Raw genomic sequence first — 26574 nt, forward strand, 5'->3', positions numbered from 1 at the left:
TTTTTTTTTTTTCTCAGCAAAGCATCTTAGCAGATCAATTCATTTGAAGAGCAACTTTCTGATTTTGAGGCGCAATGTTTCGCAGATTAATCCCATGGCCCTGAAGCAAAGGTTTTATTAAACAAGATTAACTATTTTTTTTTTCACTTTTATAAAAACAATTGTTCTTTATTTCACATTGCCTACGGCTGTCCTGGCGAGCCAGACCAATGGTGTAGTAGCGATTGGTCTGGTGGGGAGTAGCTTTGACTCATTTCTGATGCGGGGCAAAGAGCGGACTTGGCTTTCTTCTTTTTAACTAAATGTGTCCAGTGCTGTTAGCTGATGGGGTTTTAATGACTTTAGTTATTTAAAACTTAGTTTAATGTTGGATTAAACTACAGTCTGTCTTATGCGCAATATTGAATGTTGTGAGAATGGACTTTGTGATATTACACAGGAAGGATGCATCACAGAAAGTAAACAAATTTGATTCGTCTGTTGAATTTGAGCCAAGCTGAGCTGAGGTAAATGGCCTTCTCACCAGACCCAGCGATTGGGTCTGGCTTGCCAGGCTTGCATATCTTGCTGGGATAGCTTTGGAATAGCCTCAGTTCAGTTCAAGCAACCGAGAGGGTAGGACACTCTCTGTTCTGCTCTCAAGGTTGAGAGATAACGGCATACAAACACAGTCATGCAAAATATAATGTACGAAATACAAACTAGCTCTCTTTGGAAAAGGGCAGAGCAAAAGAAGAGGAAGAAAAAAGAAGGACCAGGCAACTTTGGATTTCCTCCTCAATCAGATGGGAACAAACAAGATAACTCTGGAGACAACTCTGGAAACAAATCAGCAGAAAACTATGGCTACTCTAAATTGACTCGATTGATTAGATTCTAAACCAAGATGGAAGAATTGGCATTTCTCAAAGCTGAGAATGCCAAGAAAGAACAGCTCATAAAAACTCTCACAAACAGAGTGGAAGTTATTGACCAACAATATAAAATGAATGATGTGATCATCGCTGGGAGATAAGGTAAAAAAAATCGATCCGTGGCATGGCAATTGGTGGATTTCTTTCCAACAAAAAGAAGGGCAACTTGAGGTAGGGTGAGTAAAAATTGTGTGGTACCACTGAAATTTAAAGATATGAAGCACAAAATTGCTCCACTGAAGGACCGAATGTCTAAAACAACAAAAATCTCACAAAACAAAGCGCCAACATTACATGAAGAGCTTGCCAACTGAAAAGGCAAGGAAAAATACAAAGCGCTTGGATGACAAATTGAAAAATATCCATAAAGCCAAATGGATCATACTCAGAAAACACCAATCCAGCGCTGATCAAAACGATGGATGTACTGGAAAAATATGCAAATTGAGACAAATGTGGATACTACCGTATTTTTTGGACTATATGTCGCATTTTTTTCCCCCAGAGTTTGGGTGGGGGGGCGACATACTCAGGAGCGACTTATGTGTAATTATTCACACATTTTTACTTGATCATTAACACAATACTGACTTACAGCATTGTGTTGGCTCATATGTTGAGCTCTTGTTTAGTGAAATAAAGAGCCGGTTACCAAACCCACGTCTTGCCTGGTACTTTGGTAACGCTACAATATAGTTATATACATAGATCTGTGGAATAATTGGAGCCGCAACTGACAACGAGGCTGACGTCAGCGGCACATGTAGTTCCAGAGTCAACAGCTGTGGTTGAAGATTTTGATGGATTCAATGATTTAGAGTGACACAGATGGTTCATTAAAATTGTTGTTTATATTACATTTATTTGATATATCTAGTCTGACAGCGCATGTAGTTTCAGAGTGAACAGCAGTGGGTTCGATTAAATTGTTGTTTATATTATTGTTATTTGATATATAGTTTATAAATTGTTACATAGGCCTGTAGAATAATTCGTACTGCAACTGACGACGAGTCCGACGTCAACGGCGCGCTGCACACGCACCGTTGTTTACATAAAGGACAAAGAATTCAATTGATGGAGTTAATGATTTGGAGTGATACAGATGGTTTGATGAAATTGTTTACAACAAGTCAGACGTCAAATAACTATATAGTTATTTGATATATAGTTTATATATCGTTATATGGGCCTGTGGAATAATTTGAACTGCAACTGACGACAAGTCCGACATCAGCGGCGCGCCACACGCGCCGTTGTTTACATAAAGGATGAAGAATTTGATCAATGGATTTAATGATTTGGAGTGACACAGATGGTTTGATAAAATTGTTGTTTGTATTGTGGAATAATTTGAACTGCAACTGACGAGTCTGACGTCAGCGGCATGCTGCACACGCGGCGTTGTTTACATAAAGGATGAAGAATTCGATCGATAGATTCATTGATTTAGAGAGATACAGATGGTTTGCTAAAATTGTTGCTTAAATTATAGTACAATTACATTTTTAAATTAATTAAATTAATTAAATTAAATTTAATACATTAATTAAATTACAGTCAAACCTCGGTTTTTGAACGTCCGAGTTCCCGACCGACTCAGGACGTCCCGAGTCGAGGTCAGCAGCACGCCATCTCCACTGTGAACAGTGTTGACGGTGCACTGCTTCCCCCTCTTGAGACGTCAGCTGGTGGACCAGAATTTCCTCGAAGCCATCCAGAAGTCGTTCTCCATGGCCTCGCCAAACTCCTCCCACACCCTGGTTTTTGCCTCAGCAACCGCCGAAGCCGCGTTCCGCCTGGCCATCCGATACCTATCGGCTGCCTCCAGAGTCCCACAGGCCCAAACGGCCTGATAGGACTCCTTCAGCTTGACGGCATTCCTTACCGCTGGTGTCCACCAGCGGGTTCGGGATTGCTGCCACGACAGGCACCGACCACCTTCCGGCCACAGCTCCGGTCGCCTGCCTCAACAATGGAGGCACGGAACATGGTCCACTCTGACTCAATGTCCCCCGCCTCCTCCGTGACATGGGAAAAGCTCTACCGGAGGTGGGAGTTGAAGTACTTCCTTCCTCTTCCGGGGATTCTGCCAGACGTTCCCAGCAGACCCTCACAGAGCGTTTGGGTCTGCCAGGTCGGACTGGCATCTTCCCCCACCATCGGAGCCAACCCACCACCAGGTGGTGATCAGTTGACAGCTCCGCCTCTCTCTTCACCCGAGTGTCCAAAACATGCGGCCGCAAATCCGATGACACGACTGCAAAGTCGATCAACAAACTGCAGCCTAGGGTGTCCTGGTGCCAAGTGCACACATGGACACCCTTATGCTTGAACATGGTGTTCATTATAGAAAATCCGTGTCGAGCACAGAAGTCCAATAATTGAACACCGCTCGGGTTCAGATCGGGGGGGCCGTTCCTCCCAATCATGTCCTTCCAGGTCTCACTGTCATTGCCCACGTGAGCATTGGAGTCACCCAGTAGAACGATGGAGTCCCCAGAAGGAGCGCTCTCCAGCAGTTCCTTCAAGGACTCTAAGAAGGGTGGGTACTTTGAGCTGCCGTTCGGTGCATAGACACAAACAACAGTCAGGACCCCTCCCCCCACCCGAAGGCGGAGGGAGGCTACCCTCTCGCTCACCGGGGTGAACCCCAATGTGCAGGCGCCCAGCCGGGGGGCAATAAGTATGCCAACACCTGCTCGACGCCTCTCACCGTGGGCAACTCCAGAGTGGAAGAGAGTCCAGCCCCTCTTGAGAGGGCTTGTACCAGAGCCCAAACTATGTGTGGAGGCAAGTCCGACTATGTCTAGTCGGAACCTTTCTGCCTCACACACCAGCTCGGGCTCCTTCCCAGCCAGAGAGGTGACATTCCATGTCCCTAAAGCCAGCCTCTGCAGCCGGGGATCGGACCGCCAAGGTCCCCGCCCAGCTCACTATGCACCCGACCCCTTTGGCCCCTCCTATAGGTGGTGAGCCCATTGGAAGGGGGACCCGCGTCTTCTTTTCGGGCTATGCCCGACCGGACCCCATGAGCGAAGGCCCGGCCACCAGGCGCTCGCCTTCGAGCCCCACCTCCAGGCCTGGCTCCAGAGAGGGGCCCCGGTGACCCGCGTCCGGGCGAGGGAAAACGAAATCCATAAATCTTTTTCATCATAAGGGGTCTTCTGAGCCGTGCTTTGTCAGGCCCCTCACCTAGGACCCTTTTGCCATGGGTGACCCTACCAGGGGCATGAAGCCCCAGACAACATAGCTCCTAGGATCATAAGGGCACGCAAACCCCTCCACCACGATAAGGTGACGACTCACGGAGGGGCTCAATGAGACTAACCCGGTTAAACAAGTACAACTCAGTTTTGATGAAATAGAGGCCTGACTGCTAATGATATATGCTTACAACAGCTAGGATCATGGATAGGTGGCCCATCTTAAGCTCGCCTTCTTTCTCCGGTTGTATCACCGAAAAGGAATAAACGTCACCCGATTTATCAGCCACAAGGACTTCGTCTTCTGCCCTGTTAAACACCAAGGATGTGCCCCTCCTCACCAACCATCTGCAAAATAAACATATGCCTTAAATAACTTTCAACAGAGTAAATGGTATTGGAAGGTATGATCTAAGTTTTACCTGGTGCTGACACATTGCCAAGAATGCTCATTCATAAACAGGACCAGTCGTTTTGAGTCATCAATTAGTGCCACCAGTTTTCCAGATGGTGAAATAACAAAGGAAACTATTATGTCACTTCCACTGGGACCTCCAAGACTGATGTGGTGGATGACAGAAAAAATAAATCATTACAAAATGTCTTCTGTATTTAGAGTTATGGTTTATAATATGCATATGGAATTAATGTAGGAGTATTTCAGTATTTAGAGCTACATGACTGTTAGAATTTTATTCACCTTTACATGTTTAGTTTGCATTATTTGTTTATTTTACCTATTGATGCAAGCCTTTGGATCATTTTCTTTTTTCTTGGCAGTGCTACAGTCAAATACAAATGGCTCTCTGCAACAACAACAAAAAACATATTTGAAATGAATTCTGGGATACTTAATCAAATGAACAATTTTATGAGAATTAATTCCAACTGAATTTACTGTCTTGCTCCCGTGACGTTTTATTTGTTAACCATAAGTAATGGCATGCATGCGCCCTATAATGCCGTGCGCCCTATGTGTGGATTACCGTATTTTCCGGACTATAAGGCGCACCTAAAAACCTCAACTTTTCTCAAAAGCTGACAGTGCGCCTTATAGTCCGGTGTGCCTTATATATGGATCAATTTATGAATTTGTTGATCCATACCGGTTGTACACAGTGCTCTGCCAAAATTTTCTGTACGTTTTAGTACAACTAGTAAATTACAAGGTCGCATCGCTTACCAGCACTACGGCAACCGTGGTCAGGGGGCGTCACTGAATAGCTTTTGTACCCAAGAGGCTATTTCATGTCAAAATAAGCTGCTCTGTTAATGTTTTGAGTAAATTTACGGATTGATATGGAAGGGAAACATAGGTAAGCAGTACCAAGGTGTTAGATCGAACTATAGTCAGTTCCAATCATTTTTTAAGCCCTCGTTTGAGAAATGCGATTGTTTACACTTTCCTGAGGCTCATGGGAGTCTGCGAGCTGAGGCTCATGGGAGTTTGCGGATGACTAAGGCTATAGTGATAGCTGCTATACGCACGAGGCTATTTCATGTCAAAAAAGGTTGCTCTGTTAATGTTTCGAATACATTTACGGATCGATATGGAAGGGAAACATAGGTAAGCAGTACCAAGTTGTTAGATTGAACTTTGGTCAGTTCTGATGATTTTTTAAGCCCTTGTTTGAGAAACGCGATCGTTTACACTTTGCTGAGGCTCATGGGAGTCTGCGAGCTGAGGCTCATCTGAGTTTGCGGGTGGCTAATGCTATAGTGATAGCTGCTATACGCACGATTCTATTTCATGTCAAAATAGAACGCTCTGTTAATGTTTCGAGTAAATTTACGGATTGATATGGAAGGGAAACATAGGTAAGCAGTACCAAGGTGTTAGATCGAACTTTAGTCAGTTCCGATCATTTTAAGCCCTCGTTTGAGAAACGCGATTGTTTACACTTTGCTGAAGCTCATGGGAGTCTGCGAGCTGAGGCTCATGGGAGTTTGCGGGTGGCTAATGCTGTAGTGATAGCTGCTATACGCACGATGCTATTTTATGTCAAAATCGGCTGCTCTGTTAATGTTTCGAGTAAATTTACGGATCGATATGGAAGTGAAACATTGGTAAGCAGTACCAAGGTGTTAGATCGAACTTTAGTCAGTTCCGATCATTTTTTAAGCCCTCGTTTGAGAAACGCGACTGTTTACACTTTGCTGAGGCTCATGGGAGTTTGCGGGTGGCTAATGCTATAGTGATAGCTGCTATACGCACGAGGCTATTTCATGTCAAAATTGGCTGCTCTGTTAATGTTTCAAGTAAATTTACGGATCGATATGGAAGGGAAACATAGGTAAGCTGTACCAAGGTGTTAGATCGAACTTTAGTTCTGATCATTTTATAGGATAGTTTGAGAAACGCAATTGTTTACAGAGGGCTCATTGGTTATTGGCGAGTCAATGCATATCACAACCCTAGTCAACCGCTGTTTGTTGCAGTATAGCTTCTATTTTATGCGCCTTATAATCCGGTGCGCCTTATATATGGACAGAGTTTTAAAATGGGCCGTTCATTGAAGGTACGCCTTATAATCCGATGCGCCTTTTGGTCTGGAAAATGCGATAAATACAAAATAGACGCCACAATTGAATCTGTGCCTTTTAACCCGAAGTGCCATATGGTGCGGAAAATACGGTAGTTTGAATACAATCCAACAGATGAGAGCCGAGAGTAGGTACTCTAAGCTGCTGTTTGGTGCATAGACACAAAAAACAGTCAAGGTAGACATACCGTATTATCCGGACTATGAGTCGCTCTGGAGTAAAAGTCACACCACCCATAAAATGCATACAAGTCGTTCCGGAGTACAAGTCGCATTTTGGGGGGAACTTTATTTGACAAAACTATGTATCAAATAACTTTAACATTAATAAGTTTGTGTAAACAACGCCGCTGCTGACTCGGTTGCGGTTCCAGTCATTCCACAGGCCTATTTAAGTATATACAGTGATCCCTCGCTACATCGCGGTTTTGTTTATCGCGGTTCCACTACATCGCAGATGTTTTTTTCCAAATAAAAAAAAAAATAATTAAAGTCAAAATAAAACTTCTAAATTGAGGAATTGTGGCCCAAAACTTGCCTACACACCAGCAGAAGGCAAGGAGTGCCCACACAATTGCAGTGCGTATACTTGTACCTTTTTATAAAAAACAATTGTTATAATAATGAGTTTTAAAAATATATTTACAGTGTTGTACCTTGTTATAGAAAAAATTGTTCAAATAATAAGAGTTCTAAAAACATATTTACAGTATGTACACTTATACTTTGTTATAAAAAAATGTATAATAAAAGTTGTTCTAAAAACACAGTACGTGTTAAGAATTGTTATTCAGCCGTGCTTTGATTTGAGGTAGGGTGATTTATTTTGAAGGCCGTTTTCAGGCGATACCACTTCCTGTTTTACGTTAGTGTACATATGTCAGTTACAGTGGTACAGGAGTCATTGACGATGTAAGTGGGTCTCCTAACAAGAGAAATGTACGATCACATGCGTCTAACCTTTAGGACTACGTAGTATTGCTCAAAATGTTCGTTTAAATTCCTTTAGAGGTCCGTTTTCATGTGTTAGCACGATCGCGAATTAGCATCATCCCGCTAACTCGTTAGCCTGCCCAGTACTTATTGTTAACATGTTACACGCACACATGTATAATATTTATATTTTCATTATTTACATTTTTTTTTTTTTTAAAAAAGCACAGATGAGAGGGTGATTGTACGTCGCGGATTTCACTTATTGCGGGTGGTTTTTGGAAACAATTATCCATGATAAACGAATGACTACTGTATAAACTATATATGAAATAACTATAACATAAATACATCATACTGACATCAGACTCATCGTCAGTTGCGGTTCCAATTATTCCACGAGCCTATATAACTATATATAAACTACTGTATTGGTCCAAATATAAGACGACCCTGATTATAAGACGACCCCCTCTTTTTCAAGACTCAAGTTTGAAAAACGACTTTTAGAACACAAAATTAAATTTTTATACAGAAAATGATTACATCTGAAACAAATGATTATAACAATATATTCAAGAGAAAAAGCATGTTATTTTGCCTCATTCAAATTATGCAAAAACTGTCTATCATATCTTAACACGTGATGGCGCCGCGGATGGCCGCTACAGTGTGTCGCACTCTGTTTCTTTGTCCTATTTTGTGTGTTGTCTGTGTCCTCTGCTGTCCATCCCAAATCATTTTTACCAGAGAAGCGCTGTTAAACATCGGACAGTCTACTTCTGGTATTTTCTCTCCTGTTCTCTGTGATTCAGACGGTTTGCCGGAAATTTTAGCTGGAGTGGCGGTGCTATACAAGCTAGACGACGACGCGGAAAACGAGCCGGAGCCCTCGTAAAGCTGAGGCAGAGAGGGTTCCTTTCTGCCCTACCATCAATTCATCTGGCAAATGTCCATTCCCTGGCGAACAAGATGGACGAACTGCTGCTCCTCACTTCAAGGAACACTGATTTCAGCAGCGCCGCGCTGTGTTTCGTTGAAACGTGGCTTACCGGACGCACCCCCCACCCCCCGTGGAGTTAGCCGGGTTTCGGCTAATGCGGGCAGATCGCAGCGCGGTGCTTTCCGGAAAATCAAAGGGAGGTGGACTCTGTTTCTACATTAATGAACATTGGTGGACTGATGTCACGGTGTTGAAAGAGTCTTGCAGCCCTCTCCTAGAAACACTTTTCATAAACTGCCAGCCGTTCTATTCACCATGGGAGTTCTCCTCGATCGTCATGGCGGTTGTTTACATTGCACCACACGCACGCGCGAGTGAAGCCACGCAGATGCTGGCTGACCAGGTGACAGACATGGAGAAACTTCTACCAAATTCACAAATCATTGTTTTGGGTGATCTTAACAGGGTGAACCTCGCACACGAACTCCCCAGATACATAACGTGTCCCACCAGAGGGGCAGAGGCACTGGACCACTGCTACACCATAATTAAGGATGCATACACTCTGTGGCTCGTACCGCTTTAGGACTCTTGGACTAGTTCATCTGGTCCCGGCCTACAGGAAGAAACTAAAAACTTCTAAGCCTGTGGTGAGAACTGTGAGGAAGTGGACAATGGAGTCAAGGCAGGACCTCCAAGCCTGCTTTGACTGCACGATTGGGGAGTTTTTGAAGCTGAAACTTCAGACCTGCATGAACTCAATGACACTGTCACATCATACATCAATTTTTGTGAGGATCTGTGTGTGCAGACTAGTACCTTCTGCATGTACTACAACGACAAACCTTGGTTTACACCGAACCTCAGGAGGCTGTGCAAAGCCAAGGAGGAGGCCTACAGGAGCGGTGACCGGGACCTGTTCAAGCAGACTAGAAACACACTGAACCAATAGGTCAGGAAAGCCAGGAGGTGTTACGGGGAAAGCCTGGAGGGACACCTCTCTGCCAATTCTGGTTCCTCAACAGTGTGGAGAGGTCTACAGAGCATGACAGGCTTCAAGAAACGAACCCCCCATCCTGTGGAGAGCCCAAGGCTTGCTAACCAGCTAAACAGGTTCTGATCGGTCCTCCCACACAACAGGCCTCCTGCAGCACAATCTACATACTCACCTCCCCTCACAACCGCTCTGTCCACACCTCCGTCACCGCTGTCATCGACGCTCGATCTTGCTGAGGCCGTGCCCGCACTCCAGATCCGCGAGGAGGAAGTGCACCAGATGTTCCGGAGACAAAAGATCAGGAAGGCACCAAGCCCAGACGGCGTGTCACCTTCCTGCTTGAAAGTTTGTCCTGAGCAGCTGGCACCCACCTTTGCACGGATCTTCAACAACTCCCTGGAGCTGTGTGAGGTGCCCTCGTGCTTCAAGAGCTCCACCATCGTTCCAGTGGCCAAGAAGCCCGCCATCACAGGATTGAATGACTATAGACCTGTTGCTCTGACATCTGTGCTCATGAAATCTTTCGAGAGGTTGGTGGTAAACCACCTGAAGGATGTCACGGGCCCACTGCTTGACCCCCTCCAGTTTGCCTATCGGGCAAACAGGTCGATGGATGATGCGGTCAACATGGGACTGCACTACATCTTGCACCACCTGGACACCCCAGGAACGTACGCCAGGATCCTGTTTGAGGATTTCAGCTCGGCGTTCAACATCATCGCTCCTGACATCCTCCAACAGAAGCTCATCCAGCTCGCGGTGCCTCCACCTGATCACCAGCTTCCTGACCAACAGGAGACAGCGTGGGAGGTTGGGGAGCATCACATCTGACACACGGACCACCAATCCTGGCACCCCTCAGGGGTGCGTCCTCTCCCCACTGCTCTTCTCTCGCTACACTCACGATTGCTCCTCAGGTGACTCTCCTGTGACGCTCCTGAAGTATGCGGACGACACCACTCTCATCTGACTGATCTGGGACGGTGATGAGACTGCGTACAGACAGGAGGTCAAGTCAAGTCAAGTCAAGTCAAGTTTTTATATAGCCCTAAATCACAAGCAGTCTCAAAGGGCTCTTTCCTCTGCATTTAACCCATCCCCATGTGATTTTGATCCATCCCCTGGGGGAGAGGGGAGCAGTGAGCAGCAGCGGCGCCGCGCTCGGGAATCATTTTTGGAGATCTAACCCCCCCAATTCCAACCCTTAATGCTGAGTGCCAAGCAGGGAGGCAATGGGTTCCATTTTTATAGTCTTTGGTATGACCCGGCCGGGGTTTGAACCCACAACCTTCTAGTCTCAGGGCGGACACTCTACTACTAGGCCACTGAGCTGGTTAGGAGGTGGAGCGGCTGGTCCACTGGTGCAGCCAAAACCAGGTGGAGCTGAACCCGCTCAAGACCGTGGAGATGACAGTGGACTTCAGGGAACCCTTCACCCTTCACTATCCGCAGTAATACTATACTCTCCTCAGACACCTTCAAGTTCCTGGGAACCACAATCTCTCAGGACCTGAAATGGACCGGCCACATAGACTTTGTCCGAAAGAAGGCCCAGCAGAGGCTGTACTTCCCGAGTCTGCTCAAGAAGTTCTACCTGCCACGGGAGCTGCTCAAGACCTTCTACACTGCCATCATCCAGTCTGTCCTCTGCACCTCCATCACTGTCTGGTTTGGATCGGCCTCCAAACAAGACAAGCACAGACCGCAACGGACAATCAGGACTCCAGAAAAGATCATTGGAATCAACCTCCCATCTATCCAAGACTTGTACCTGTCCAGGACCAGGAAACATGCAAGCAAAGTCTCTACAGACCCTTCTCACCCAGGTTACAGTCTGTTTGAACTACTTCCCTCCGGACGGCGTAATACAGCCCTGTACGCCAAAACCAGCAGACAGCTTCTTCCACCAGGCTGTTGCTTTGATGAACTCACACCACTCTTTGAGTCTCAGAGTCATTGCTGTGCAATAACATCCTGCTCTCCACACCTTTTTTGAATTGTCTACACTGTTTGTACTATGTGTCCTCTGCATCCATTGCAGTCTGGTCATCCTGGAAGAGGGACCCTCCCATCTGTGGTCTCTTCTCAAGGTTTCTCATTTCCCCTAGTTTGAGTCTTGAGTTTTTACTTGCCCTCCTGGGAGTTTAAGATCAGGGGATGTTTGAAAATATTTGGCATTAGTGTTGTTGGTCACCTAAATGACTGTGTTGTACCGGAGTCAAATTCCTTGTTTGGCACGCTCAAACATGGCGAATAAAAACTCTTGAATCTTAACATCTGAACATTTAAATATGTAAACTAAAGTGCAACTAGAATTGGCAATTTCTGGAGAAATTGCGTGTGAAGGCGAAGGCACTTCACACTATTGTGGGACTCGAAATGATGATTAAATGACAGAAAAATGGTAAATTAATAATGATGATTAAATCAAATAAAAACGGTAAATTAATGATGATGATGAAAGTAATTATTAAAGTGATGTGTTAAAATTGAATGAATGAAAAAAAAATTATGGCCAAGCAGGATTCGAACTCGCTCGCGGACGTGGCTCGTGTTTAGGGACCATTGTTTTCTCACTGAGCTAAACAGCGACTGTGTTTTTTGTGGTGGAATGTTGCTATTAATCAAGAAATTAAAATGGTGAACGTTAAAACGGTAAAATGATGTTTTTAACTTAAAATTAAATGAATAACTAAATCAATGAATGAAAAATAAATAAATAAAAAATAAAAGAGTTAAATAAATGAGTTAAGGAAAGAAATCATGAAAAAAGTTGTCAGATGTCAAAATTTGAACTCACTCCTGAACGTCGCTCGTGTCTAATGCGCCATTAAGAATGAATGGGGGATTTTAAGGCACAAATTTGCTAATTATGCAAAAACGGTAAATGTTATGAACAAATAAAATACTAGCAGTCATGCCGTGAATTTTTGGAACGTGTGAAAGTTGGAATGGAGTGAATCGGTTAAAGCATGTGGGAGTAGTTAGGTGTCAAAAAAGTGGGAGGAATAAAGTAGGATAATAATAAGAAGAAGAAAAATAAAGTAGAATAACAATAGTGTGAAGGCCTTCGCCTTCACACTAATTACATTTGTAAATGAATGGCTTCTGGTTTTTGAAGTGTAAATAAAACTAGAATTGGCAATTTCTGGAGAAATTGCGTGTGAAGGCGAAGGCACTTCACACTATTGTGGGACTCGAAATGATGATTAAATGACAGAAAAATGGTAAATTAATGATGATTAAATCAAATAAAAACGGTAAATTAATGATGATGATGAAAGTAATTATTAAAGTGATGTGTTAAAATTGAATGAATGAAAAAAAAATTATGGCCAAGCAGGATTCGAACTCGCTCGCGGACGTGGCTCGTGTTTAGGGACCATTGTTTTCTCACTGAGCTAAACAGCGACTATGTGTTTAATGTGGTGGAATGTTGCTATTAATCAAGAAATTAAAATGGTGAACGTTAAAACGGTAAAATGATGTTTTTAACTTAAAATTAAATGAATAACTAAATGAATGAATGAAAAATAAATAAATAAAAAATAAAAGAGTTAAATAAATGAGTTAAGGAAAGAAATCATGAAAAAAGTTGTCAGATGTCAAAATTCGAACTTGAACGTCGCTCGTGTCTAATGCGCCATTAAGAATGAATGGGGGATTTTAAGGCACAAATTTGCTAATTATGCAAAAACGGTAAATGTTATGAACAAATAAAATACTAGCAGTCATGCCGTGAATTTTTGGAACGTGTGAAAGTTGGAATGGAGTGAATCGGTTAAAGCATGTGGGAGTAGTTAGGTGTCAAAAAAGTGGGAGGAATAAAGTAGGATAATAATAAGAAGAAGAAAAATAAAGTAGAATAACAATAGTGTGAAGGCCTTCGCCTTCACACTAACAATCTACTGTGCTAAAATAACAAAATTGCAATAACTGCATTAACCATCAAAGTAAAGTCTAACTAACTGTAGTCTTGAAACATATCTGAAGGAAAAACATTGCAATAAAATAATGCAAACTGCTACCGCTATTGTTGAGGAGCCTGAGGACTGTATAGGGGGTTGGCTCGGATGATTATGCTCTTTTCGCCCCCGGGTGTCGGTCAGAACACAGGAGGGGAAGATAGATAAATAACCTTAAATGAAATACTCTCGGCAACACACCAAACATAAGTCATCAATCGAGACAACAAATTACATTTGCTGGAGACCGTTAGTCGCCGTGCCGCTGCATAACGCGAGAAAAATGTAAACGTAAAATGCGAGGCAAACTTAAAGGAGCACGCCGGAGCTGTCAATCAAACGGCACGCACATGAAGCAAACCGCGATCGGACAAACGGCACAACAGTGGACAGTAGTAAAAATGAAATGTATATACTATTCACTTTGTGTCAAAGACGGACACGATTACAGCAACATACTCAGTCGATTATGAGCGCGCCGGAGCTGTCAATCAAACGGCGCGGACACGAAGCAAACCACAATTGGATAAACGCCATAACAGTGGACAGTAGTAACAATGAAATGTATATACTCATTTTGTGTCAAAGACGCACACGATGACAGCAACATACTCAGTTTATACCAGCAACCTTTAACTTACCGCTGCGCACAAGTGAAAATGGGTATAACGTCGAGATCCTGAATATAAGACGACCCCCACTTTTTCAGTCCTATTTCAATGCAAAAAACATCGTCTTATATTCGGGTCAAAACGGTATTACAAATTGCTAGCTTTTATTTTGAAAAACAGATGGGTTTACATGGTTTCGCACTGCTATGCTTTCCCACTCCAGGCTGAGGCTATTTTAAATGAGCATGTCAATAACACATTTTTAATTTGAAAAATGACTAAACTACAACATGGTGAGGTATATTAGGAATTTAAAGCTTTTATTTTGATAACCGGACATGTTATCGCACTGCTATGCTTTTCATTAGCTCTCTTTTACGGCATATTGCACTGCTCTTCTTGTCCGCAACAAGGGATATAGATTTTCACAGGGGTAACTTCTTAGCCCAGGCATGTCCAAAGTACGGCCAGCGGGCCAAATGCGGCCTGCATCTAAATTTCGACTGGCCCAAAGCAAAAAATCAATAATAAGTTCCCCGCTGGCACTGTCGCGGGGACCTGCGGGCCCCGGAGCGAGCCACAAAAATGAAACTCGTCCAAACGAGAACGCGCACATGAGCCAGCGCTCATGATCGGTTGCGACCGCGTCTCCTCCGTCCCTTCCCAGTTCACGCGCACACAGGTGTCCGTTCGCAAGATAATCAATGACACAGGCACTTACTCATTTAAATGTCTACACACCCAGGACTAAGGCAATGCTAAAATTGGACGAAAGTGACGCTGCACAGGGAAAGCCAAAAAAACAAAACAAAAAAAACAGACTGCTGGTGAGAGTTGTCTACTACTCTTCACACTACTACGCCGCCCACTCACAGTGATTGCAAACAACAAAAAGACGATGGATTAATATTTTGTGATTATGAAGTAATTTGTTGCGTATGAAGTTGAAATAAAAAACACACACACACACACACACACACACACACACACACGTCCTGAGTTCCTCCTGATCCACGACAATGCCTGGCCTCATGTGGCAAGAGTATGCAGACAGTATCTGGAGGATGAAGGAATTGAATGGCCCTCACGATCACCTGATCTAAACCCGATAGAACACCTCAGGGACATATTGTTTCGGTCCATCAGACACCACCAGGTTGCTCCTCAGACTTTACAGGAGCTCACTGATGTCCTTAGACCAGTGGTTCCCAAAGTGGGCGGTACCGCGCCCCTGGGGGCGGTCGAAAGATCTGGGGGGGCGGTGAGGAAGAAGGGGGCGATAGGGGGGTGGCAGTCTGAAGTCGAATTCAGAAGTTCGACCGTTTGTTTGACGGTTTGTGCACAACACGTGCAGCAGGACGAGTCAGTGGACGACACATCAGGGTGCGGTTACCGCACGCCGCTCTGGCCCAGTCAGATCCGACAGCATAGACTACAAAAGCAAAAGCTCAGGTTTGTAATTTCAAGCTTGTAATGTTCAGAATTTTCTAATAAAAACCGCATTCTGGTGGTCAACATCATCTTGAGTTCAAGTCAACATGAAATTGGGGACTCGCCAGAACGCGCCGTGTTGTGTTTTGTTGAGATGTTAGGGTGGTGCATTCTCTGATATATATTGTTACGAATGTATATGACTTTGTACCTGTGTGTGTGTGTGCGTGCGTGCGTGTGTGTGTTCGCGCGTGTGTCATTGTGTGGGTGGCGAGGGTGGCGTGCCTTAGATCACGTCCGCCACCATTTTTTGTGAGTAAATGGAATTAAATGAATACGTGAGAGGGTAAACTTGCTTTTCATACCTTCAATGTTGTCATTTTTGTCTTTAAGTAGGCCTATTTATGAAATGCGATAAAATGCTATATTTTTCATAGTTTTATTTTTTTTGTTCCAGGTGTTTGTTTCCATATGTGTCTGTGGGGGGAGGGGGGGCGCTAGGAATTCACTGGGGAGCCAAGGGGGCGCCAGCCTGCAAAAGTTTGGGAACCACTGCCTTAGACAGATCTGGGATGATATCGCACAAGACACCATCCTTCGTCTCATTAGGAGCATGCCGCAACATTGTCAAGCATGCATACAAGCACGTGGGGGCCACATGAAATGAAGATATTGAAAAGACTTTTGAGTTACAGAAATTGAATTTAGGCAAAATGGACGAGCCTGCCACATCATTTTTCACAAATCACTTTGATTTTTGGGGTGTCTATATACTGAGCCCTCTGTAGGCTGAAAACCTTTATTTTCATCAAAAGATGTGGCATACTTTTGTTCCTGAATCATTAAACTGTCCATATCAGTATAGATCGCCCAAAAATATTTTTTCACCATTGAAATCTGATGTGTTTTCAAAGTGTTCCTTTATATATACATATATACACATACATACACATATATACACACACACACACACACACACACACACACACACACACACACACACACACACACACACACACACACACACACACACACACACACACAACAGTAGAAAGCGGGATTTGAACCCGACGCAAAACAAATAAAATAAATAAAATAAATAAAGAATCGCCTGTTAGCCAAGCCCAATAAGTGAATGAGCGACCATTCTTAGTTTCACCACAAGCGTTTTAAACTGTACTCACCTATCCTTTTTGGTGTGAGCTGCTATCAATCTTGTGCCGCACGATAGAAACATCCAGTTTCCGCAAACACCAATGGAAGCCATGTCTGTATTTCTGTCTACACGCGCTTCTGGTACTATTGCAGCCAACTGGGAACTTCTTCTTCTTTCTTTTATGATGTTCTTTTAGGCGGTTGGCAAACAATTAAGTGGCGCATTTCTCCACCTACTGTTTAGGAGTGTGCACGTCAAGTCGTCAGTGGGGCGCCAACTTTAAAATAACTGTAGATTGCGCAACCCAACAAATTTCCAAACGGCGTCTTTGACAGTTAAACGTCATAAATGTGGTATTGTAGTGCTTTCTCTACTGATGACATAATTCACTTAATCATATGTGTGTTCTGTTAATGTTATGCGGTTCATCTTCACGGTTCTGATTGCGGTCCCTTCAAGAGTTCCGGTGACGTTTACCGTTGCCGACTTTTTCTGTCTCGCGCAGCGCCATGTTGTTTTGTCAGTTAATAAACATGGCTCACAGAGTCTTAATTTGAGACATGAACATGCCTCTTCATGTGGCTCTTCACATGAAGAGGCACATCTAAAGCCGGGGTGAGCACCAAACCAAGCAACACAGCGGAGGGCAAAAGTTTTCGGCTCGCTTTTAAGCCTAATAGACAACTTCTACAGTATATTACTGTGTAGTTAGTAATACATTTAATTGTAAAAGTACATCAAATAGGGAAAGCAAACATACATGGATTATATTTACATTATTTAAATAATAGGCGGCGCAGTGGGTAGCACGTCCGCCTCACAGTTTGGAGGGTGCGGGTTCGATTCCACCTCCGGCCCTCCCTGTGTGGAGTTTGCATGTTCTCCCCGTGTCCGCGTGGGTTTTCTCCGGGCACTCCGGTTTCCTCCCACATCCCAAAAACATGATAGGCCGATTGAGCACTCCAAATTGTCCCTAGGTGTGAGTGCGAGTGCGAATGGTTGTTCGTCTCTGTGTGCCCTGCGATTGGTTGGCAACCAGTTCAGGGTGTCCCCCGCCTACTGCCCGATGACGGCTGTGATAGGCTCCAGCACGCCCGCGACCCCGGTGGGGACTAAGCGGTTCAGAAAACCGTCATTCGGGGTCTCGACATTATACCAATTTTCACTTTTGCGCAGCGGTAAGTTAAAGGTTGCTGGTATCGACTGAGTATGTTGCTGTGATCGTGTGATCGTCACAAAGTGAGTATATTGATTGACTGATATAGGTTGATATATTGATCGTTTGATTAACAGCTCCGGCGCGCTCATAATCGACTATGGTGCTGTAATCGTTTGCTTCTTTGACACAAAGTTAGTTGTATATACATTTAATTGTTACTACTGTCCACTGTTTTTGTTCGATATATATATATAGATAGATAGATAGATAGATAGATAGATAGATAGATAGATAGATAGATAGATAGATAGATAGATAGATAGATAGATAGATAGATAGATAGATAGATAGATAGATAGATAGATAGATAGAGAGAGAGAGAGAGAGAGAGAGATAGATATAGATATATATATAGATAGATATATAGATATAGATATATATACACGCCATATATATTTATTATTAATAAATAAATAAATAAATACTAGCTCAAATGTGGCATGTGTTGCAAATTGGGCAATGGGACATTCACTTTCGAGCACTAGCCTTTAATGCTGCTGACAACAATAATTTACGAAATGGTAAATCAAGGAGTGTCATATTTGGATCACAGGCGCATGACCTTTAGATTGAACAATAACATTTGCTGCATATACAACCATGTTGGTAGAATGTTGAATTACATTAAAGTTTATTATAAAGGATTTTGGAACTTAATTTGATGATAAACACTGGAAGTAAAAAAAAAAAAAAAACGAGCAAGGTAGAAGGGGGTGTGAGTGACGTGTGAAGTGAGAGATGGGAAGAGGAAAATAAATTATTTACGTGAGACCAGTTTATGATCGAAGGAAAAAGGAATAAAATATTGGAATCAGGGTGAAGGAAAATTACGGGTTGAATATTTGAATTTGAATGTTGGAAACTATTATTGAAAAGTTGTGTAACAACTTTGAAGAAAAAGGATTCCAGCCATGTTAATGGGTAGGGTGGATGGTTTACTCAAAAAAAAAAAAAAAAAAAGGCAAATAAGGGCAGCTTGATAGTAAGATGATGAGTGCGCGCAACTGGTAGTATACAAAATGTTAATAGGAGGAGTTAGGGGTAATAAACAAATGCTACACAGGAAAACTGATAGCACGAAGATAGTTCTGTAAAATTTGTGTTCCAGTGTGTTCTGCCCTAGCGCGTGGCACGATTCCTGAACTAAGTCTTCTTACTCCACTGGCTGTCTCAAAATCACCAGAGAACTGTCCCTGGTCATGAGGCACCTTTGACCTTTGGGAGAACAACAGGAACTATTATCATGTTTGAAGGGGGCAAGCACAGTTCTTCACAGGACAAGAGCCATACAGTTGGTGGAAGAATACACACAGTTAAAGATCATGAAAAAAAAAAAAAATAATAATAATTTTAAAAAAAAATTAGGACTGAAAAACAAACTGGCAAGATGGACGCATTTGAGAGTGGTGGACGATCCAGCCCTGAATCATCATCATGAGACTCTAAGAGGAGAAGCTGCGAAAGACTTGCACGAGTCACATGAAGTCAAACTGGACACCTTGCTAAAGGCTGCTCAAGCATTACAAAGTTGGTGGAGTTTGAGACAAAAGGGATGGAAGCGTGTTTGGGTGCTGGGGCCGACATAACTGAGGAGTTTTGATAAAAAAAAGGTAATAATAAGGCTGCTTATTCACACTGAAACGGGGATAAAATCAAAATACATAGATATGGACAGTGAAAATGCACTAATAATAAGAAATCATATGACAGCGTGATCAAAGTACAAAGTGAACATTGATAGATAGAAATTAAATCATTTGAATCATGAATTTTTTTATATGTAACTTAGTATTTCGAAGACATGATGAATCTAATAGCAATTGTTAGGATACGGATTTTAGCTATTGATCTGACTCCAAATTGCGATCAACACTTAACACAAGTTGCTATGTCCCAATCCACACACTGGCGCGCCTAAAAATTTTGCGAGTTCGTTCTGTCAAAGAGAAGACCAGTAGATCAATCAGACCAAATTTAGCAATTGTTTATTTCTAACAAAGCGCACTAATACAGGCCTGGGTCCCGGCACATGCAAAACATTGTGTGATGATTGGTCGATGGCCATCTCCTCCCCGTCGAGGTGTTATCACTGTAGTCAGGGGCTGGGCTTTCTCCTCTCGAAGCCCAACCACCTGGACGTGGTGTTGTTCTTTGTTCTCGTTCCTCACCAACCTTGAGGTGTTATCGTCCGGTACTCCCTTCGCCCCATACTCCCTTCGTCTGGTACTCCCTTCCTGGGCCTGTTCCACAACACTTCAAAGAAGACAAGTTCATGCAGTGTGCCTGCACATTCCTCACCCCCCACCAATCCAAACAAGCACTCCAATACTAGATATTATATTGATATGATTATAAGTTTAACACAACCTTAAAAAATATGTTTGCAAACTGCTGAAAGCACATTTCTCTTTAAAATAATGCAATTCTATAGTTGGACCAGTGAAAATTTGGATTCGGGCAACAGAAGGCTGAATTGCTAAACTTAATTGACCTTTATCAAAACGACAGCATGTAATTACACATCAATTGCGACTGATTTGTAGGATGCATATTTGAGCTTGAAGTGTCACGCCGTTATGTTTTGTGGGTCATTGTTGTCTTATCTTTTTTCTCGTATTGTCACTTTGTTTGTAACTCTCCTCTCGTTTCAGTTTGTGGGTCCCTCCTCTGTGCGTCAGCTTCTTCCCTCGTCTTCCCTGGTCCTATTTGTGTGCACCTGTCTCCTTAATCCTAATTGTCTGCACCTCTGCCCTTACTCTTCTGTGTGTATTTAGTCAGAGTCTTCCCCTTGTCTTGTGCCAGTGCGTCTAGTCCTGTCCAGAGCATCAGCGATCATGTCAGTTAAAGAGACCTTTTTGAGAACCTAGTTAATGAAGAAACCTTTGTCGTCAAGCCTAAGCTCTGTGTATTTCAGTTTTAGTTTTTTGCCACCTGATTTTTCCTCTTCAGAGGCGCTTTTGGTTTTTAGCTGACTCCAGCCTGTGAGAATAAACTCCTTTTGTTTGTTGTCACTCTGCATCAGAGTCCTCTCCTTGATCCAAGTCTGACATGAAGGGGTGAAGGGCCATAAGAAATGTGGAATTGTGGATAGTCAGCAAAATAGTAATACAGGGCACTAAACCATGATAACTAGGATTTGTAATTTCTGTAGAAATTGTGTGTGAAGGCGAGGAGGCTGAATAAACACTCGGGGAATGCTAGGAAATTGTACAGCCACCCGGCCGAGCGCCGGCCCCCGATTTCCATCCACGGAGGTAAAAGAGAGCTCCCGTCGAGAAGGACCGGGCGTGCGTAAAAGCCATAATAGTTTTTCAAACCTTCTGTGTCACTCCAAATTATTAAATCCCTCAAACTCTTCGTCCTCCGTGTCACTTACAAACAAAGCCACTAATGATGCCGGTAGTACGTGGGGCCCTTCGTCATCTTCGTCATCCCGTGATCGAATCCTTTGCCCTTTATGTAAACAACCGCCGCGCGGCACGGGTGACGTCACTTGCAGTTCAAATGACAGTAATCCCTTGCTATATCGCAGTTTGTTTATCGCGGTTTCAGTACATCGCGGATTTTTGAAAATTTGTGAAAAAAATCACACATACGTCGCTCCCGAGTATAAATCGCCCCCCCCCCACCCAAACTATGAAAAAAAACACGATTTATAGTCCGAAGATTACGGTAAATATTAAATAGAGTTTGTCCGAGTACTGATCCCTGTGGGACACCACATGTAACATTATCCAGCCCAGAGGATGTATTGCCATGGACCACTCGGTGCGTCCTGTCTGATAGATAGGAATAGAACCAGCCTAGTGCTGACCCTGAAATACCAACACAACTTTTAAGACGCCCTAATAAAATATTGAAGTTTACAGTGTCAAAGGCAGCACTAAGATCGATTAGTAACAATACCGATGAAGTGTTTGAATCCTCCGTGAGTCGTCACCTTATCGTGGGGGAGGGGTTTGCGTGCCCCTATGATCCTAGGAGCCATGTTGTCTGGGGCTTCATGCCCCTGGTAGGGTCACCCATGGCAAAAGGGTCCTAGGTGAGAGGCCAGACAAAGCACGGCTCAGAAGACCCCTTATAATGAATTAAATTTATGGACCCAGTTTTCCCTCGTCCGGACGCAGGTCACCGGGGCCCCCCTCTAGAGCCAGGCCTGGAGGTGGGGCTTGAAGGCGAGCGCCTGGTTGCCGGGCCTTCACCCATGGGGCCCGGCCGGGCATAGCCTGAACAGAAAACGTGGGTCCCCCTTCCCATGGGCTCACCACCTGTGGGAGGGGCCAAATGGGTCGGGTGCAAAGGCGGGGACCTTGGCGGTCCGATCCTCGGCTGCAGAGGCTGGCTTTAGGGACATGGAATGTCACCACTCTGGCTGGAAAGGAGCCCGAGCTGATGTGTGAGGCAGAACTAGACATAATCGGACTTTCCTCCACACATAGTTTGGGCTCTGGTACAAACCCTCTCGAGAGGGGCTGGACTCTCTTCCACTCTGGAGTTGCCCACGGTGAGAGGCGTCGAGCAGGTGTTGGCATACTTATTGCGGTTTGGAGCGGCTGGTCCACTCGTGCAGCCAAAACCACGTGGAGCTGAACCCGCTCAAGACCGTGGAGATGACAGTGACCTTCAGGGAACCCTTCACCCCTCATTATCTGCAGTAATACTATACTCTCCTCAGACACCTTCAAGTTTCTGGGAACCACAATCTCTCAGTGTTAGGGATGTTCTGACTCTAACATATTTTGCAAGAACCACACGAGAGACAGTATGCCCTTTGAACACTTGCAAGTGGAGAATTTGTTCGTTACTGTAGATACAGCAATGTCCGAACAAAGTCTGCCGTTGCATTCATGCAAGACAGTATTTATTGAGAGAAGAAGGGTGGGGGTGAGAGTGGCAAAGGTGGGGGTGACAATTTACATGTGTGGTGGTCACCACAGACAATGGTTGACCACTTCAGAGGGTCACAGTTTATTGTTTTACGAGGTCGTGGAAATAAAACCTAGTGGAGCCTTCCAGATGACTATCTAAACAACACACCATTTGGAGAGTGGCAACAACTGAATGGTTAAACTTTTCAGAGTCAAAGAAAGGTAGAAGGTTAAAACAAAGTTCATCATTCTAGTCTACATCCCAACATAATCATACGATCAAGATAGTTCATAAACCCTAACACTCAGGACCTGAAATGGACCGGCCACATAGACTTTGTCCGGAAGAAGGCCCAGCAGAGGCTGTACTTCCCGAGACTGCTCAAGAAATTCAACCTGCCACGGGAGCTGCTCAAGACCTTCTACACTGCCATCATCCAGTCTGTCCTCTGCACCTCCATCACTGTCTGGTTTGGATCGGCCTCCAAACAAGACAAGCACAGACCGCAACGGACAATCAGGACTCCAGAAAAGATCATTGGAATCAACCTCCCATCTATCCAAGACTTGTACCTGTCCAGGACCAGGAAACAAGCAAGCAACATCTCTACAGACCCTTCTCACCCAGGTTACAGTGTTTTTGAACTACTTCCCTCTGGACGGCGAAATAAAGCCCTGTACGCCAAAACCAGCAGCAAAGAGACAGCTTCTTCCCCCAGGCTGTTGCGCTGATGAACTCACACCACTCTTTGAGTCTCAGAGTCATTGCTGTGCAATAACATCCTGCTCTCCACACCTTTTTGGATTGTCTACACTGTTTGTAGTATGTGTCTTCTCTGCATTCATTGCAGTCTGGTCATCCTGGAAGAGGGACCCTCCCATCTTTGGTCTCTTTTCAAGGTTTCTCACCTCCCCTAGTCAGAGATTTGAGTTTTTCCTTGCCCTCATGGGAGTTTAAGATCTGGGGATGGCTGAGAATATTGTCATTTTCACATATCCTGAGTGTTGTTAGTCACCTAAATGTTGAACAGAGACTGTGATGTAACAAAGTCAAATTCCTTGTTTGGCACGCTCAAACATGGCGAATAAATTCTTCTTGAATCTTGAATCTTGAACTGATCACCACCTGGTGGTGGGTTGGCTCTGATGGTGGGGGAAGATGCCGGTCTGACCTGGCAGACCCAAACACTCTGTAAGGGTCTGCTGAGAACGTCTAGCAGAATCCCCTGTCAGGAAGCACTTCAACTCCCACCTCCGGCAGAGCTTTTCCCAGGTCCTGGGGGAGGCGGGGGACATTGAGTCCGAGTGGACCCTGTTCCGCGCCTCCATTGTTTAGGTAGCCGACCGAAGCTGTGGCCGTAAGGTCGTCGGTGTCTGTCGTGGCGGAAATCCCCAAACCTGCTGGTGGACATCGGTGGTAAGAGATGCCGTTAGGCTAAAGAAGGAGTACTATCGGGCCGTTTTGGCCTGCGGGACTCCAGAGGCAGCTGACAGGGACCGGATGGCCAAGCGAAACGCGGCTTCGAAGATTGCTGAGGCAAAAACCCGGGCCATGGAGAATGACTTCCGGAAGGCTTCGAAGAAATTCTGGTCCACCATCCGGCGTCTCAGCAGGGGGAAGCAGTGCACAGTCAACACTGTTTACAGTGGAGATGGCGGCTGTTGACCTCGACTCGGGACGTCCTGAGTCGGTGGAAAGAATACTAACATTCAATACTAATATTCCACCGACATGCCTTCCATTGTGGAAGCAGGGCCTGGAGACTGGGGTGGTGCTTCCTCTCTCTCTTTAGAGAGAGACGCTGGCTGGTTGCTGAACGGGTGTCCTCTCGCATCTCCCGAGACATTCAAGATGGCGGCGCATGCACACGCAGCGGCCTCTCTCCGTCCCAACCGATCGGTGTTTTGTTCATTTAATAAGTGTTTGTCAGACAGTTTTATGTGTTTGTCTGATCGTACCATGTTGCGCTACAAGTACAGCAGGCAGGTTCTGCTCGACATCGGCGAAAGCGAGTTTTGCGGCGTTTCGGACTTTGATACGGGGACATTAAAGTCTCTGGGACTGCTCCGGCCTGAATCATCGCCGGACTCGTCTGCTACTCCTTCCCCGGACAAGCAGCGTCGGAAGCGGTGTGCGAGGAGGCAGAAGAGGGGAAAGCGCGGAGGCGTCCGGGCCAGGCTAGCGGCGAACCCAACTCGCCCGGCCGCAGTTAAGTTAAAGTTAACTAGCGCTAGGCTAGACTTCCAGCATGCACATAGCTCCTTGTGTAGACTAGAGCGTCACAGTTTGAATAGTGCTACAGTACACATGAACACACTTTCTACTGAGGTGGCAGACAAATCCAAACGCTCCACCCCGACCGGTATAGCTGATGATATGGTGCCTGTTTCAGATAATATTACGTGTGTACCAAATATTTATTATCAAATTCCTACGGTCGTATCGTCCCACCGCGCGAATAAACAATTGAGAGGTGATGTCAGGCCTAGAGAACACAATCTTACTTTCATTTCGTTCAAAAATCCTCTGATAAATACAAACCCTGACCAACCGATTACACTTAAACTTGGTTTTATGAATATTAGATCACTTCATACAAAAGCAGTTCTCGTTAATGACCTCATCACGGAACATAATCTAAATATATTTGGTCTTTGCGAGACCTGGTTAAAACCTAATGAACTGCTACCGCTTAATGAGGCCTCACCTCCAAATTTTGTGAGCTCGCATGTGGCGCGTCCTCGAAAAAAGGGTGGGGGTGTTGCCCTCATCTCAAATTACGATCTTAGATTTACGCCTCGTTCGATTAACATATTTAAAACATTTGAAGTTCTCACTGTCCGATCTACCGCTTTACCGTCATTTTATCTTGCTGTTATTTACCGTCCACCTGGGGCTTACGCTAGCTTCCTGGATGAATTTTCAGAATTCGTGGCTGATCTAGTGATAAACGCGGATAATATAATAATCATGGGCGATTTTAACGTCCACATGAATTTACCGTCAGAGCCACTTACTTCGGCGTTTCAGACTCTAATTGATACGTTTGGTTTTACGCAAGCCGTACAGGTAGCAACGCATAAGAATGGTAATACCTTAGATTTGGTATTATCCCGAAGACTGGCAACCTCTAATATAACAGTACTGCCATACACTACTGTTTTGTCTGATCACTACTTAATAAAATTTGAAATTTTAGCTCTTAGTCAAAGACAAGAGAGCAATCAGAATTACAGCAGCCGTAATATTAACTCCATGACTGCGACTGCGCTATCTGGGCTACTGCGACCAGCAACTGCCGTATTGCCCTCATATAAATGATTGATTGATAAAGACGTCGCGGTCTATTGATAATCTTACAAATGAATTCAATGCTACATTGTTAAATGCCATTGACTCTGTGGCGCCGCTACGTCTAAAAACTCGCCGTAGACTGCCTACTCCGTGGTTCACAGATGAAACACGTTCGCTTAAACAATTAAGTAGAAAGCATGAGCGCAAATGGCGTTTAACCAAACTTGAGGTTTTCCATCAGGCATGGCGCGACAGCCTCCTGAAATATAAAGATGCGCTTATCTTAGCAAAAACTCGTTATTTTTCGCAGGTCATTAATCTCATTAAGAACACTCCTAAATACCTATTTGATACGGTGGCAAAGCTAACACTACGCCAGCCAACCCCCGATAGCTCCTTTCACTCGGCTGACGAGTTCATGAAATTTTTTGCTCGAAAGATTGAATCCATTAGGGATGAGATCAAGATGACCATTCCGATCACTCAGTCGGGA

The 26574-nt window shown here is 44.3% G+C and overlaps 1 protein-coding gene across 6 annotated transcripts in view; it reads right to left on the bottom strand.

Moving 5' to 3' along the window:
• Positions 1–16897, bottom strand: part of wdr4 (WD repeat domain 4) — a 64649-nt gene extending 47752 nt beyond the window's left edge. For 4 of the 6 annotated variants that reach the window (XM_085920559.1, XM_085920560.1, XM_085920563.1 and 1 more), the window contains exons 1-4: positions 16728–16897; positions 4858–4926; positions 4543–4680; positions 4312–4468 (exon numbers count right to left, since the gene is read on the bottom strand). In XM_085920559.1, coding sequence (XP_085776685.1) covers positions 4312–4468; positions 4543–4680; positions 4858–4926; positions 16728–16810 — 447 coding nt within the window. In that variant the 5' untranslated portion in view covers positions 16811–16897. Of the gene's footprint in view, positions 1–4311; positions 4469–4542; positions 4681–4857; positions 4927–9117; positions 9372–16727 lie in introns of those variants that run through there. The other 2 variants (XM_085920562.1, XM_085920561.1) reach the window with 2 other exon arrangements.
• Between the last annotated feature and the right edge of the window lie 9677 nt (positions 16898–26574).

This window comes from Syngnathus leptorhynchus, chromosome 9, assembly GCF_054491065.1.
Source record: "Syngnathus leptorhynchus isolate UIUO chromosome 9, UIUO_Slep, whole genome shotgun sequence".
Classification (NCBI taxonomy): Eukaryota; Metazoa; Chordata; class Actinopteri; order Syngnathiformes; family Syngnathidae; genus Syngnathus; species Syngnathus leptorhynchus.